At 46.9% G+C, this 15566-nt stretch overlaps 1 protein-coding gene across 1 annotated transcript in view; it reads right to left on the minus strand.

Moving 5' to 3' along the window:
* SMTN (smoothelin) overlaps positions 1-13761 on the minus strand; it is a 73969-nt gene extending 60208 nt beyond the window's left edge. Inside the window, exon 1 of the mRNA XM_056859215.1 lies at positions 13613-13761. Coding sequence (XP_056715193.1) covers positions 13613-13663 — 51 coding nt within the window. The 5' untranslated portion in view covers positions 13664-13761. The remainder of the gene's footprint in view (positions 1-13612) is intronic.
* Positions 13762-15566: the final 1805 nt, after the last annotated feature.

Here is a 15566-nt window from a genome sequence, read left to right on the forward strand (position 1 = left end):
GGTGTCTGCCAATAGTTTCCTGGCATACCCACTTGTTTCTTTCCCAAAGCAAAAGGCAATCCTTAGCTTTCCTCCACCTCAGTGGAAAAAGAGGAGGTGCTTCAGAAGAGCCCAGGATGCATCCCCTTTGCGCCTGCAGGGAGCACCCACCCATTCAAAGACAGTTGCCTCCACATCGAAGGTAGACGCTCAGCTTGCCACCTCCCAATATTTGGTGATTGTCTGCAGTATGCAACCACAGCGATTGTATGGTGATGCCCACTCCCCCGGGGCTCGAAATTCCAAAAACTGCCCTCTGGCTCAATGGGATTGGAGACGGTTGATCTAGCCCTGCGTTGTGCAGCCAACACCTCTGCAAAACTCACAAGCAGAGCATGACTGCCAGTGCTTTCCAGTGTGGTGTGGTGGTTAAGAGCGGTGGTTTGGAGCAGTGGATTCTGATCTGGAGAACCGGGTTTGATTCCCCAGTCCTCCACATGAGCGGCGGAGGCTAATCTGATGAACTGGATTTGTTTCCCCACGCCTACATACGAAGCCAGCTGGGTGACCTTGGGCAAGTCACAGCTCTGTTAGAGCTCTCTCATCCCCACCTACCTCACAGGGTGTCTGTAGAGGGGAGGAGAAGGGAAGTTAATTGTAAGCCAGTTTGGTTCTTCCTTAAGTGGTAGAGAAAGTCGGCATATAAAAACCAACTCTTCTTTTTCTCTGTTGCTGCTGCCCTGAACATGGGGGCATAAAAGCCCCCAGATGTATTCTGCCCCCATCGATTTGTCTAATCCCATTTTAAAGCCACCCAAACTAAGCAGCCACAGCTTATGTTAACAGGCCCCACGGGTGCACTTATGTGAAGAAGTTCTTCCACTCGGCATTCCCAAACCTAGTACTGTTAAGTCAGTTTTAACTGAGATGACCCTCCTCTGGCTCTCCCAGATGCCTCGTAAATCACCACCACCCCAGAGGGTGGGGACCGCAATGCCCTCTGTGGGGAGCCCATTGGCCCCACGCCACCTTTCCCTAAGCGCTGCCGCTCCAAGGTCTGAGTCAGCCACAATAACCAGCCAGACTCTCTATTCAAAGGAAAACTGCAGACAGAGGAATTCAAACCAGCCAATCCCAGGAAAGGTGGCATGAGGCCAGCAGCTTCTCGCCTGTGCCAGCAGAAAGAAAACCAAAATTGCATGGGAGCCAGTGCCCCCCTTCCTCCCCCACCTAGCCAGGTGAGCCTCAAGGGCCACGGACCGGAGCTGGAGAACAACTAAGCCGATCCTTCTGCGGGACCCTAAGGGGGAACCTCCACATTCCTTCCCCCCCACCCATTAAACTCCCTCCATACCCAGCCCTCAGGAATGCACTGGCAGAAGAGAGAAACCAGAGGAAAAGAGAAAAAAAGTCTTCTTGCTGTAATGGGGGGTGGGGGGGAGAAAAGGGGTAATGGGACAGAGGAATGTAAGCAGAGGATGGTAAGAAAAGGAAGCGGAGAGAAGGGAAACCTGGTTGAAGGGAGGGAGGAGCTAAGAAGATAAACATTTCTCCTTATTTGGGCTAATCCCCTCTTAGTTTGGGCAGGGGGGGAGTCACGAGAGCCAAATATCAAATCTACACTAGAGCCTAAGCTAGTCCACGAAGAGCAAAAGCAAGCCTCCAGTGCTCATGGCTCCAAAAATGTGCACGAGCATCCTTTCTGATTTTGGGATAGAATCAGATTTGGAAGGGACCACCACGGTCATCTAATCCAACCCTCTGCATAATCCAGGAAACTCACAAGTACCTCCCCCCACACACTCCCAGGGATGGGGGGGGGAGGAAATAAGGAGATATTCTCAGCAGAGTCCAACGGCGCATTCTGTTCCAGATTAAATAGCAAAACAGCTGGTTAAACATAGAAACTAAGAAACTGAGCCTCGAAACAAGAAATCTTTGGTCTGAATTTCAATCCTGCTGTGAGCAAGCCACCCTCTCTTGGCCTCAAACACACACCCATCTGAAATATAAATAATAATAGTCACCTATATCACAAGGCTGGCCACCGAACTTATACGGGTGTTTGTAGGGATTCCAACAAAGTAATGTATAAGAAGTGCTTTGATCACTTGAAAATTCTATACAACTACATTGAATTTGGTGTGATCTGACAGGCTTGGGGAGTAAGCCAACAAAAGCTGTTAGCTGACCGTTGTTGTTTTTTTACTGGTTTATCTGCCCACAGTATACATGAGCAAGCCTTTAGTAGGGTTTTTCTTCCGAGTCACCCAAAGGCATCTATCTCCTTGTCACCAGAGACGACCAGGCAAGTGTTTCAATTTTCATTTTTATCTCTCAGAACCCTTGCATCCTCATAACAACCTTGTGAGGCAGAGTATGATGAAAGATAGTGTCCTGCCCTCAGTCATTTAGTGTGCGTGAGTTAAGCGGGGATGGCAGCCTTCCCACGTATAATCTTAGCTTTTCCGGCCGCTACACCATCCTGGCTCACTGCTGACTTATCATGGGATAGTTGAGGCTCAGAAGAAAACAGAAACTGAACGACACAGGGCTATAAACAGTTCTGGGCCAAAACTTCACTGCCATTCCAAACCCAGATGGTTCTGTTTCGATTCTTTCTCGGTACAAAACTGCAGACAACACAGACCTAAGAGAAGGAGAGAGTCAGCCCAGATGGGGCAGACAGCTGTGCCCAACAAACAACAGGGTTTGTTTCTTTCCCTGCATGGTGTCTAATGAGGACTAGGCCATGGTTTGCAATGTAAGTGAAACTCAAACCAGATATCACATTCTGTGTACAATTTCACATATGGAGAAATCACGGGAAATGAGCAAGGTGTTATTGTGTCTGTGTGGACACAGTTCACCAGGCTGAATTAGTCAGTTAAAGTTCAAAACAGAAACTTCCTAAAGCCTAGAAAGGCAAGGACAGCATGACCGGTCAGGGAACCAGGACTAAGAGTGGTGGACTTGTGAAAAAGCCAAAAAAAAGTTGGGAGATGATATATGATGAAATAAGGTTGATTCTTCAACAAAATATTTCTAAATCTTCTGAAATGAGGCTACTAAGTATGATACCAGACAATATTTTTACTCATTGAACCTTTTTGATATATGCCACCACGGCTGCACGTGTGACTTATGCAACTAAATGGAAGCCTGGAGAGATACCGGACAAGAAAGATTGGATATATAAGATGCTGGAATTGACTGAGATGGCAAAACTTACAGCTTTGATAAATCACGATGATAATGTACAATTTTGGGGGGAATGGGAGGTGTGGAGAACTTACTGTGAAAATCAATTTTTAATGGGATCATTTAAAAGATATTCGTTGATTATTTTTTTAATAAATTTTATTGATTTTTTTAAAACTATAAATTCTCCATAATTTTGACAACAATGTAAAAATAATATCACAATCACAATTATATTGATTGTTGTCTTAATTACCATTAAACACAAAAGTATAACAACTTCCCCATCACCTCCATCTACCTCTTAATAAAGTATTATTATCCTTCGTTAGCATGTACTGATCCTAGCATTAATTTCATTCTAAAGTTGCATATTTTATAAAGTTTTACATTCTGGATCAGAATAAAAAGTAACCTTCTATTATTCCCAGATCTTGTACATTATCACAATGATTCCTTCGTTTCTCCAACTCCACCAGTTCTAACATTAAAATAATTTAATCCCTTTATTCTGAAACCTTTGTCCCTTTCCATTTGGCTGCATCAAATTGCAGCCATTATAACATAAATTTAATCATACTAAACAACATTCTTTCCAGTATTTTGGGGATATTTCCTGTATAATCAATCTTATTTCAGTGTAAATCATATCCCAGATCCATATCAAAAGTCTACCCATTCCAGTATACCTTTATATCAATTGATAATCTATATTAGGAGGACTTATTTATATAATCCAAAAGTGATGTCTTAATCTTAATTCTACTACTTCATTAATAGCCATGCCACCCATCCACACTGTCAAAACCTTCCAATCCAGCAATCATATTTAAGTCAATCCTTTAACCATGGTCTAATACTTCCTTCTGTAACTGAAATAAGCCAGTCAGGTATGGGAACAGGATTTTTTTGTTCTCTCTCATTTCCTCAGACAAGGTGCGTATCCAAAAATAATTCTTTCTGGGCTTCATCTTCATCGTGGCTTCAATCTGTATTCCTTGACCTGCTCTCTTCTTCCTTATATCCACACGTCCTTCCATGACTTTTTTAGATGAAAAGTCCATTTCATGTATGTCTGATCTCTTTGTCGCCGGCTGGTTACTTTCTTGAACTTCTGTCTTCTTCTTTATATCCTTGTGTTCTTCCGAACTTTTTGGGCAGAAGGATCCATTGCTTGTATGTCTGTATTTGTAGTCATCATTTGAATTTTGGGGGGAATGGGAGGTGTGGAGAACTTACTGTGAAAATCAATTTTTAATGGGATCATTTAAAGGATATTCGTTGATCTAATCCCTTATTTACAGTTTGTTTGAAGTAAGAAATGTATTTTCAACAATAGTGGGATTAGTTCTGTTAGCAAAAGATTACACAATTTATTTTAAAATGGAATTGTATTAGTATATGTTTTTTATTATTATTATTACTGCTACTAATTTTATAGTACTGGATATTGTCATAGAAGATGATATAATTGAAAAAATAAAAATTATTTTTTTAAAAAAAGGGGGAACCAGGACTAGATGACCCTGGTGGTCCCTTTCAACGCTATGATTCTATGGCTGCCATGTTACTTTTCCTCCCGTCGGATCTCTCACCTCTTGCACAGCTTGTTGGAAACCACCTTCACCATTTAACTGACCATATTTATTAGCTGTCTTCATTTGCTTCTCCCTCAGAGCACCCTGAGGTATAGCACCAGAGCAGGGGTCCCTAACCTTTTGGAGACTTGTGGGCGCATTAGGAATTCTGACATGGCATGGTGGGGGCACACCTGCAAAACGGCTGCCGCAGGAGGCGGAACAAGCCACAAAACGATGGCCACAGCTCAACTTCAGTAACACAGTGCAGATCCTTGTGCTGTGGTGGCAGCTGCAACATCAAAAAAAATCTGCATCGCCAATCCAATCTACAATAGTCAATCAGAAGCCTTGCTGGGCACAAGCCCTACCTGGCCTCGCCCACTTCCTAAAAACACTTGGCGGGCACCAGAAAACGTGTTGGCGGGCACTATGGTGCCCACAGGCACCATGTTGGGGGGGGCCGCACTACAGAGTGCCCCTCATCTTCGCTGGGGGAGGCCAGGGTATAAATTGAATAAAATAAAAAATAGAAAGGAAAACTGAGGATGAGATGCAACAACACGGCAAGAGCCAGCCTTCAAGTCCGCAAGGCAAGTGTCCTCACCCCTAAGATCCAACCTCCTGGCCACTGACCACAAAAACTCAAGGCTCCCTATAACACAGCATTTTCCCCAATTTTCAAGATTTGGGGAGATGCTTTCCGTATTGGACCTTCCGTCACAGAAAAATGGAGTGCTGCAGAGAATTCTGGGAACTATATGAAGGCACTCGGTACACAGGAGCGTATGTGAAGCCTGTTGGGGCAATGTTGAGGCCGAGCGAGGCCCAAGAGAACAGGCCCTGAGGCACAGCATCTACCTGCAAGTGGAGGGGAAATACTGGGATGGCAGGTGAGCCCCACCATTACTGATCCTCTTATTTGAACTGGATTTGTTTCCCCACTCCTCCACATGAAGCCAGCTGGGTGACCTTGGGCAAGTCACAGCTCTGTTAGACCTCTCTCCGCTCCACCTACCTAGAATCATAGAGTTGGAAGGGACCACCAGGGTCATCTAGACCAACCCCCTGCACAATGCAGGAAATTCACAACTACCTCCCCCACACACCCCCAGTGACCCCTAGTCCATGCCCAGAAGATGGCCAGGACACCTCCCAGGGTGTCTGTTGTGGGGAGGGGAAAGGAAGGTGATTGGAAGCCGGTTTGATTCTCCCTTAAGTGGTAGAGAAAGTCGGCATATAAAAACCAACTCTTCTCCTTTTATTTGGCGCTTCTGAGAAACTCTCAAGGTTGGCAGTCTGAAAACTACAGCTTTAGTGTGTGTTTTGCCTTTAAAGCATGAGGGGAAACATAGGAGAATCAGAAAGACCCTCGTGCTCAGACAGACTTCAGACTCCACTGAAGATTTCCCCCCCACCACCACCACCAAGCCATTCCTTCCAGGAGCGACTTCTCAGGTCACGGAGGATTGTGCATTCTTTCCAAGCCGACTCAGCCTCCGGGCGCGCACCAGCATAACCCCTCCACCGCTTCACTGTTTAACCCTGCAAAGCCAGCTGGGAGCCATTAACAAGGGGCTGTCCTCACCCTCTCTTAGGTCTGAGTCTGCTGGAAATTCACACCCAGGAACGCTTAAGAATTGTCTGGGACCGCAGGGAAGTTGTCAAGAACTGTGCCATAGCTTCCTGTTAATCAACCATAAAGCATCCAGCTGCACACACACCCCAATTCCCTCTTGGCCAGGCTGAGCTGAAGAAACCAAAGCCTTCCCAGAGAGGCGTTTGAGCATATTCCGCTACAGCCCAGAAAGGGGAGGCACAACCAGATGGGAGCTGTCCAATCACAGGCAAAGAGCAGCCCTCCCTACCTGCCTGATCTTAATGGGGTGATCCAGAACTTTCCAGGGTGCAGAACAGCAGGGTACTCAAAAATAAATAAATATAGGCTTTCCTGTGGCATCTGCTGGGCCACTGCAAGAAACAGGCTGCTGGACTAGATGGACGACCGATCTGGACCAGCATGGCTGTTCTTACGAGCCATTCCAACCAACATACCACATTCCAGCTACCCATGCCCTGCCAACCCTATGCATGATTATTCCAAAGCACGGCACACTGCATTCGATAGGACTTGTTCACAAGTCAGCGTGTGCGGGATTGCAGCCTCGGTCTCTTAGCCACTGTAACGCACCAGCTCTTAAGGCTCAACCCACACACGTGGATCCAGAATGCTCCAGATCTGTGCATCGAACAGCAACAGCATTACATATTTATTTCTATCCATACTTTTTTCCACCTTGGAACTCCAGTTGCATACCTGGGAGATCCCCAAGCAACCTGCAGGCCAGGCACTGTCCAGACCCAGATCTGCTTAGCTACAGCAAGACTGCCGCATCCTGCGGTGTAGTGGTTAAGAGCGGTGGGCTCTGATCTAGAGAACAAGGTTTGATTTCCCCACTCTTCCACATGAGTGGCAGAGGCTCATCTGGTGAACTGGATTTGTTTCCCCACTCCTACACATGAAGCCAGCTGGGTGACCTTGGGCTAGTCACACTCTCTCAGCCCCACCTACCTCACGGAGTGTCTGTTGCGGGATGGGGAAAGTGATTATAAGCCAGTTTGATTCTTCCTTAAGTGGTAGAGAAAGTCGGCAGATAAAAACCAACTCTTTTTCTTCTGTGCCCTCAAACGATCCCATGGATCGAAGCAGAGAAGCGGGGGAGGAATGGAGAGAAGCACCTGGTCAGCGGCAGGCAGTCTTGTGGCTAGCTAAGCTGCCAGCTTCAAGGCCCGAGGGAGGAAATTTCCACTGGAGCCTGCCAGCTTTAGAGCCCCATTGTCTTCTTTTGCAAACATGCCGAGTGATAGTGTGTGCTTCCCAGGAAGGGCGCTGCAGCAGGTGGGAAGCACCAGCTCTTGGGCTGGACTCTGTCCAGCTTGCACCAAACAAGTCCACCCCACCCCTGCACGCCGGCATTGCGCAGTCAAGCAGGTGCAGCACCCGTTAGGCCTGCGCAGCATGTAAGGGACCACACCAAACCCAACCCTCAGGGCACAGTCTACTAACTGGTTTAACACCCACTTGCCCTGTTTTGCTCAATCCCAAGGGAAAAGCAAGAACGGGAAATTAAGTGAGCCCGTGGACATAGCTAGAGGTTGCGTATAGGTTGGGGGCTCACAGGTTAGAGAAAACAGTCAATAGAAAATGTGATGTGAGAGCCCTGGATTCGTTAAGAAGAACTGGTTTTTATATTCCAACTTTCTCTACCTTTTAAGGAGAATCAAACCGGCTTACAATCGCCTTCCCCTCCCCACAACAGACACCTTGTGAGGTAGGCGGGGCCGAGAGAGTTCGGATATAACTGACTAGCCCAAGGTCACCCAGCAGGCTTCATGTGGACGAGTAGGGAAACCAACCCGGTTCACCAGGTTGGAGACCACCGCTCATGTGAAGGAGTGGGGAATCAAACCCGGTTCTCCAGATTAGAGACCACAGCTTTTAACCACTACGCCACGCTGGCTCAGTTCACACATCTGCAAAGCGGGAGTAAGGACTCCCTTTCACGCAATCTTATTAAGATGACAAAGGAAGGACTGGAGTGCGGTAGCATGACAAAACTTAAAGGCTGCCTCACACTCCAGCCTTAGACGTCAGAAAATGAAGGGCAAAGAGATGGCCCCGGCAGGGAACTGTCTGCCCTTCACCCCCATAGGTGTAGTTGAAAGAAAGCCTGTCAAATTCATTCCCTCCTCCCCTCAGAATAAGCTTCCCTGGTTCTTCCACTGAACAAGAAGCCATGAGTATGTCCGGCCAGCAGAAAGGCCTTGGAAGTCGGGATGTGGTGTGCGGATCACATGGAGCAGGCAAATCTTCATGCAATCTGCATTCCAAACAGCCCTCGGCTTACGCAGTAATGTTTGTCCGGTTGCTTCACGCTCACGGGTCTCTTCTGCACAACTGACCGTGCCATCCTTGCAGACGACAGTACATGGTTTACAAGATGGCTGATTAGAGAAGACAGCCGAATTAGCACAGGGGCAAGGAGCATACTGGGCACTCAACTTGAGGCAAGCTAATCCCTGGGAAGAGTTAATTGAAACCTGGCATAAAGCATATTTGGACACACTTTAAAGGAACCTGTAAACCAAGGCTGTGGGGGGGGGGAAGGGTTTTCTGGACCCTGCCTTGAAGGATAAACTGAACTAACTATTCTACTACATACTTTCCACAAAGCAGGCTCATGCTGGCGATGTCAGGACACCAGTTAACTTAAGAGGCCCTGCCGTCCTCTGCAGCAACAGAAGGACACAATGCAGCTACTCTTGGGCAAACAAACAGAAGAACTACAGATAACAGGAAAGCTTTGTGGATTAAAGGTGCTATGTAAATTTTGTCCACCACCTGCCTCAGGCAACAGGAGATCTTGGCAAGACACTGAGGGGGAGCTGGAAGACTGAGGGGGGGAGTGGGAAGAGGATGGCTGCTAAAACACGTAGCACTTACGAGGGTGTTCTCAATGTTTAAAGTGTTTCAAATAGCCTCTTTCAAGGCCAGTCCGTACAGAAGTCTTCATGGCCGTCGCAAAGCCTTTGTAAAGGGTAAACTTCTCCTTTGGTAATCCTTACAAACAGCTCTGTAAGGTACATCAATATTTTGTGTCTGTGTGCCGTCAAGTCACAGCTGACTTATGGAGACCCCACAGGGTTTTTCAAGGCTAGAGACGTTCAAAGGTGGCTTGCCATTGCCTGCCCCTGTGCGGGCTGAGAGAGTCCTGAGAGAACCGTGACTGGCTCAAGGTCACCCAGCAGGCTTCATGTGGAGGAGTGGGGAATCGAACCCAGTTCTCCAGATTAGAGACTGCTGCTCTCAACCACTACGCCATGCTGGCTCTCTACATCAATATTACAACTCTCTAATTAAAGACAGGATGTTAAGGCTGAGAAAGAGAGAGAGAGAGACAGCTGGTGAATTCATGACAGAGGCAAAATCTGAAGTGGGATTTCCTGGGTCAAAATTCATACTCAGCCATTACACTACTTTACATCCAGTTGCGTGAAGAGTGAGGCCCCAGCATACCCTTAAGGCGACCACCCAGGGAAACTTTATGGATGATGGCCCCTTCCAACTCTATGATTCTATTATAGTTCATAGGGAGCATTTCCGGTCTATTAAGATTCTTTTTCAGGCTACTAACTTTTGTAGGCTTCTTTTCAAGAATGGGGAAACACCAAGACAGTCACTTACCACATGCACCCTAGAACCGCTTGGGGATATCCTCCTGGTAAACAATTGAGCCCAGCATTAATGTGCCTAATGAGATTCAGCTAATAATATTTAGAGAGTTCAAAGCACTTTGTTATATCAATCACGTGAGCCAATATTCTTATCCCCATATTATAGGCGGGGGATGAGAGAGAAATGCTTAGCCTAAGGCAATCTAGTGAGTTCATGACTGCAACAAGATCTGGATCCCAAGCCAAACAAAATCTATTCTTTAAGCATTACAGTTTTTTTAGTTAGTTTTTAAGGTTCTCCTTTGTAGTTTTGCTGCTGCAGACCAGCATAACAGCCCATATGGAAGTATTGTGGCAAGTCTGAACCAGAGACTTCATGCCTCCATGCTACATGAACTTTGCAATCTTTCTCTCCCATGTGCCACACAAGCTGCCAAGCAGCCGCTCGCTTGAATCGACCCTTCCGCATGCTCATCCTCAGTGCCACCTTCTTCGATCTCCACGCACTTTCATCCAAGAGGAGGAAAGGAAGGTCTGGACCTTTCCTGGCAGAGAAAGAGCACCAGCTATTTCACCCACCGTCACCAAGTTTGAATGATGCACTCCTCTTTCGGGAAGGGCACAGCAGCAGCAAACAGATTTTGGCTCTCTCCACTTCTCCAAGCAGCCAAAAAATAATAACAACCTGGGAAGCCACACAAAGAGTTCTTGTGCAAAGCCATGGCCCACTCTCAACGGCCAAAAGCTCTGGTGCCCAGCAGCAGGTGAGCTGGTCTTCCTTTCAGCTCATTTTCAAAGTACTGGTATTTCATTGGTTCGGCAGACATTAAGGAATGCAACTAAATGGAAAACAGCAGCCTCTCCAAGATCTGAAGACCCAAACTGGCCAAGTTTTAGCAGACATCTCAGTGCAGGGACTTCCAAGCAACACAAGCTTAACCCACAAGATTAATACGAAAGAGGGAGCAGTTTTCCTACAGACTGAGGGCAAAGGCAGCATTTTAGCCATGCTCCTAAAAAGGCCCGGAGGCAATCAGATAGAGCATGCAAGGTCCTGAAATTAGGACCTGAATCCCATTTCTCCATCACTTCTTGCTCCTGGCCTGGCAGCAGGCTTCCACCAATTCTTCCACTAAGGGCTCTTCACAGCAGCCAAATGCAAACAACCACCAGTCACTGACCGGCGCCATTAAAGGCAACTGTCTCACAGACAGCATGGTCAGGATTCTAGACATTTGCCACACAAAGCAGACAGACCAGTTTTCACAGAACTCAGCACTGTGAAAGTCTCTCCTTTGTTGGAAAAGCAGAGCTTCAGTTCCTCCTGGCGAAAAGCTTCTCTGTGATCTTCTCTGCCCTCCATTCCTCCCAAATACATACTTCCTTTCCAGAAATAATTCCAAAGACATTTTCAAACACACCGTTTATTACCCTTTTTATAGCACTAATCTATGAATGCGGAACTTTGTAGTGTAGTGCAAGCAGAGACAATAGGCCGCTGTGTCTGCAATCTAAATTTTGACACTGAAGAGACAAGAAAAAGGGGAGGTATTAGAAAACCTGATTCATGGAGGTAGAATTATGCAGGGTGAGGGCACATATGTAAAGGGACCAATTAACATAATCCATTCTGTTCATGTAAATTAGATTTCTTTTTCTAATTTGATGCATGCACAATATACAGAGGCCTCTACACAAGCAGGGACTTCAGATACAGATAACCGAGGCTTCCACTCAGCATAAAGAACAGATTCTGGTTTAGCCCTGAACATACTAGTGTCTCCATCTAGAGAGAAAGTAAACAGAAATGATATATAAACACTGAGTTTGCAGCAGCAAAGTTCCACGCCTGGGTAGCCACCCAAAAGAAATGTTTGCAGTGCCCCCTGGAATATGCACACAGACACACAAAACAGAGGCCTGATTCCAACTCTAGCTTACAAAATGGGAAGCCATTTGGGAACAGTGAAGATGTACATGAGCAGTACACCCTCAGCTTGTCTGCTAAACCAAACCGTGTCACCAAAATACAGCACACTCTTTTCGGCAGGACGCAGATGCACGCCATCAGACCTAGCCCGTACTCTTCTAACTATGCAAAGCTATTATACACACAATAGATGGCAGAACTTTAGCCTGCAGTGTGTCAGCCTATAGGGGCATTTTCTAAAGACAAGAATAAGAAATGTCCCTGTGTACAGTAAAGCAGTATATCGGGGAAAGGGCTACGCCAAAGCTTTTCCCCCCCGATGTACACCTTTTCTAAATTCAGGGAGGAGGGTTAGGATGGGGCTTCCCCCCCCAACACAGAGAAGACAGGTGGTACAGTACTTCAAGCATCTGCCTAGCAACTGAGAGATCTGGGTTCAAATTCCTACTTAGCTGTGAAACTCAGGTTACCCTGGACCCATCACCACTCTCGGCTTAGCCCACCTCACAGAGTTGCTGTGAGGACAAAATAGGGTAAGGACACTCTTGTGCATTGCCATGAACTACTTGGAAGAAGGACCAGAACAAAAATGCATAGGAAGATTCATTTTTTTAAATGACCCATCGCAGATGGGGTGAACCAGAAACCGGGCAGACCCAGATTTTACCACCTCGGTGTACCGTCTGATTCTGCATAATATGTGGAACAAGTCTGAAAACTGGCTAAGCAGTCATTCCCTCTCCTCAGGGTACCACGCTTTGCAAGGACAGCTAGGGATTACTAACCAAGATTTCCTTTTTAGAAACTGAAGTTCCTAGGCTGCTTCAGGGGGGGAAAGAATCACTGATGTTTAACCGCACATAAAACTGCCATTCGCTTGTAGTGGCACTGCCCTTAACGGACCAGTTTCTGTGGTTGCCTGTTGAATGGGTACTCTTTGAAGACATTCCGCTTGGCAGCTCTAACTGCTTTGAGCAAGCAGAGAGCACCCTTGCATTTCTGCATCTGCCAGGAAGGAGAATGCTCTGCTTGGATGGCAGGTGACCAGCTCCCGATTAAAACCAACACATAGGACATTTTCAAGGAAACCAAAAAGCAAGAGCCTGTCTTCGTGGACAGACGGACATTACAGCAAGCTGGACATGCCTGTAAATAGTTGGGAGTGGGAGGAAGCATTGCAAGTACCTTTTGAGACATTTAAATGGTGTCTAATAGGTTTAAAGTAACTGAATAATTTTGCTAAAAAAATTAAATTTTGAGGGGAAAAACAACAACAACCTCTTGTGTGCTTGTCAATCTTTCCAGCGTCTTTGCAATCAATGGCCGGAATACCGGAAGGCAGAAACAAGGACTTGCTTCATAAAAGCAAATCCAAGCTGAAAATGCAGGGAAGGGCTTGAAATCCCTGGCTCTGCAGGGCCCCTATGGCTTGGGAGCTTTTCTCATTGCAAGCCAGAGGCAATGCACTCTATTCCTTACCCCAACACAACCTTTTGTGGCTCTTGCTTACTTCCAACAGCTAACGGTTGAGAAGCAAAAGAAACCCCGGAGGCAGCCTGGACGGCCCTCCTCTCGTTTCTCAGAGTGGAGATCCCAAGCCAGACACAGTCAGCAATAGCCAGAAGCTCCACATTTCTCTGTGGTTAAAGCGCCTGTAATTCCACAGGACAGCATCTCAGGACAAGCTCACCAGTTTCCGCAGCGCTCCCTCATCCATGCTCAAAAGCGTCTCGTCAGACATCCTTCTGGCCTCCTCTTCTGCTTGAAAGAAGCCTGCAGATGTGCGTAAGCTCCAGGCGGGTGGCTAGTTCAGCAGCAGGACAGCAGGATCACCAGAGAAATTCTGAAAAAGAACAGATCGCAGGCCGGTCAGGGGGGAAATCAGAAGATCTTCTCCCGGGGCTCATTAAAGGCGTGTTGAAAAGTAAATGAGATCCCAGCAGCTGCTTCACTGGCTGCTAATCCTGGAGCTGGAACATGGAGCCCTTCCGAACGCCAGCAGCAGTTGGGGCCAAATTTGTTGCATGATACTTCCAGGAAACTCGGATCTGCTATGCCGAAGCAACCCAAACACACAGCCCTGGACTTAGCAGGATTCCATCTCTAGTCATTTTTTAAAAAATGTTTTGTCAGATCGCAAGCCTTAAATGCAGTCTCAGCTTCTCAAAACAACAGGAAGAAAACTTTCGGCCAACTCACATGTGCGTAGATTGCTACGCATCAGAAAGGCATGCCAGGAAGATACTCCCTCGCCCCAAATGTTGCAACCAAAAGCACTACATCAAAAATCAAACCTGAGTAAATTCAGGAAGCTTGTTCATGAGTAAAAGCATCAGGCAACAGTCTCAGTTGAAAGAGATCAGTGCCAGGATGCTGACACGTGCTATTGTTGCCCCACACATACTCATATACAAAGTCAGATGGATAAGAACTAGATGGATACCAACACCTATCAGAAGGCTAGTGTGAGGTCATGGACAGAACGCTAGATTCAGACCAGAAGGACAAACTTCAAACCCCAGTTCAACCACAAAACTTGATCCAGCCAACATCTTTTCAGCCCACCTCACGGCAGAGCAAGATCCCATTTGATCCTCCTTAGGTAAAGGTAAAGGTCCCCTGTGCAAGCACCGGGTCATTCCTGACCCATGGGGTGACGTCACATCCCTACGTTTCCAAGGCAGACTTTGTTTGCGGGGTGGTTTGCCAGTGCCTTCCCCTATCATCTTTCCTTTACCCCCAGCAAGCTGGGTCCTCATTTCACCGACCTCTGAAGGATGGAAGGCTGAGTCAACCTTGAGCCGGCTACCTGAAACAGACTTCCGTCGGGATCGAACTCAGGTCGTGAGTAGAGCTTTTGACTGCAGTACTGCAGCTTAACACTCTGTGCCACGGGGCTCCTGTGATCCTCCTTAGGCAAGGATAAAATGGGATAACCCCACCTAGGCTGCCCCATGTTCCTGGAACAAAGGTTCAGACAGAAACATGAAATAGCAGCTTGCCCTTCGCTTCTCTTCCAAATTAAGTTACCATTAGAAATCCACCCCAGGCTAGTAAGCTGTAGTTCCCTGATGGTTTTAGACCCAATCTGAACACAAGAAAATCAGGAAGACCAAAGTGGACCATCACTTCCAGAGATAGAGAGACTACAGGGCTATACTTCCAGGAGACCAAAAGCAGGAGCTCTCCTCTTATTGAGCCCTTCCACATCTTCCAACCATCAGTATCAATAACTGAGTCCAGCCACACATACAAGCTCAACAGCCACCAGGGCACCCAACCCCCTCAGATGTGTCATAAATTCATACATGGAAAAGTGTGTAAAACACGCAGGAGGGCACACACTATCCAACTTCAGGCAAGCAGAGAGTTTGGCAGGGCAGCAGAATGTTAGTTTGAACTTCTTCCTTATTTGGGAGCATTTGTTAAAAATCCCCTTTTATCCACGTTGGGCCCTGACCTGGATGGCCCAGGCTAGCCTGATCTCGTCCGATCTCAGAAGCTAAGCAGGGTCAGCCCTGGTTAGTATTTGGATGGGAGACCACCAAGGAAGTCCAGGGTTGCTGTGCAGAGGAAGGCACTGGCAAACCACCTCTGTTAGTCTCTTGCCATGAAAACCCCAAAAAAGGGGCCGCCATAAGTCA

Source organism: Euleptes europaea, chromosome 13, assembly GCF_029931775.1.
Source record: "Euleptes europaea isolate rEulEur1 chromosome 13, rEulEur1.hap1, whole genome shotgun sequence".
In the NCBI taxonomy this organism is placed as follows: Eukaryota; Metazoa; Chordata; class Lepidosauria; order Squamata; family Sphaerodactylidae; genus Euleptes; species Euleptes europaea.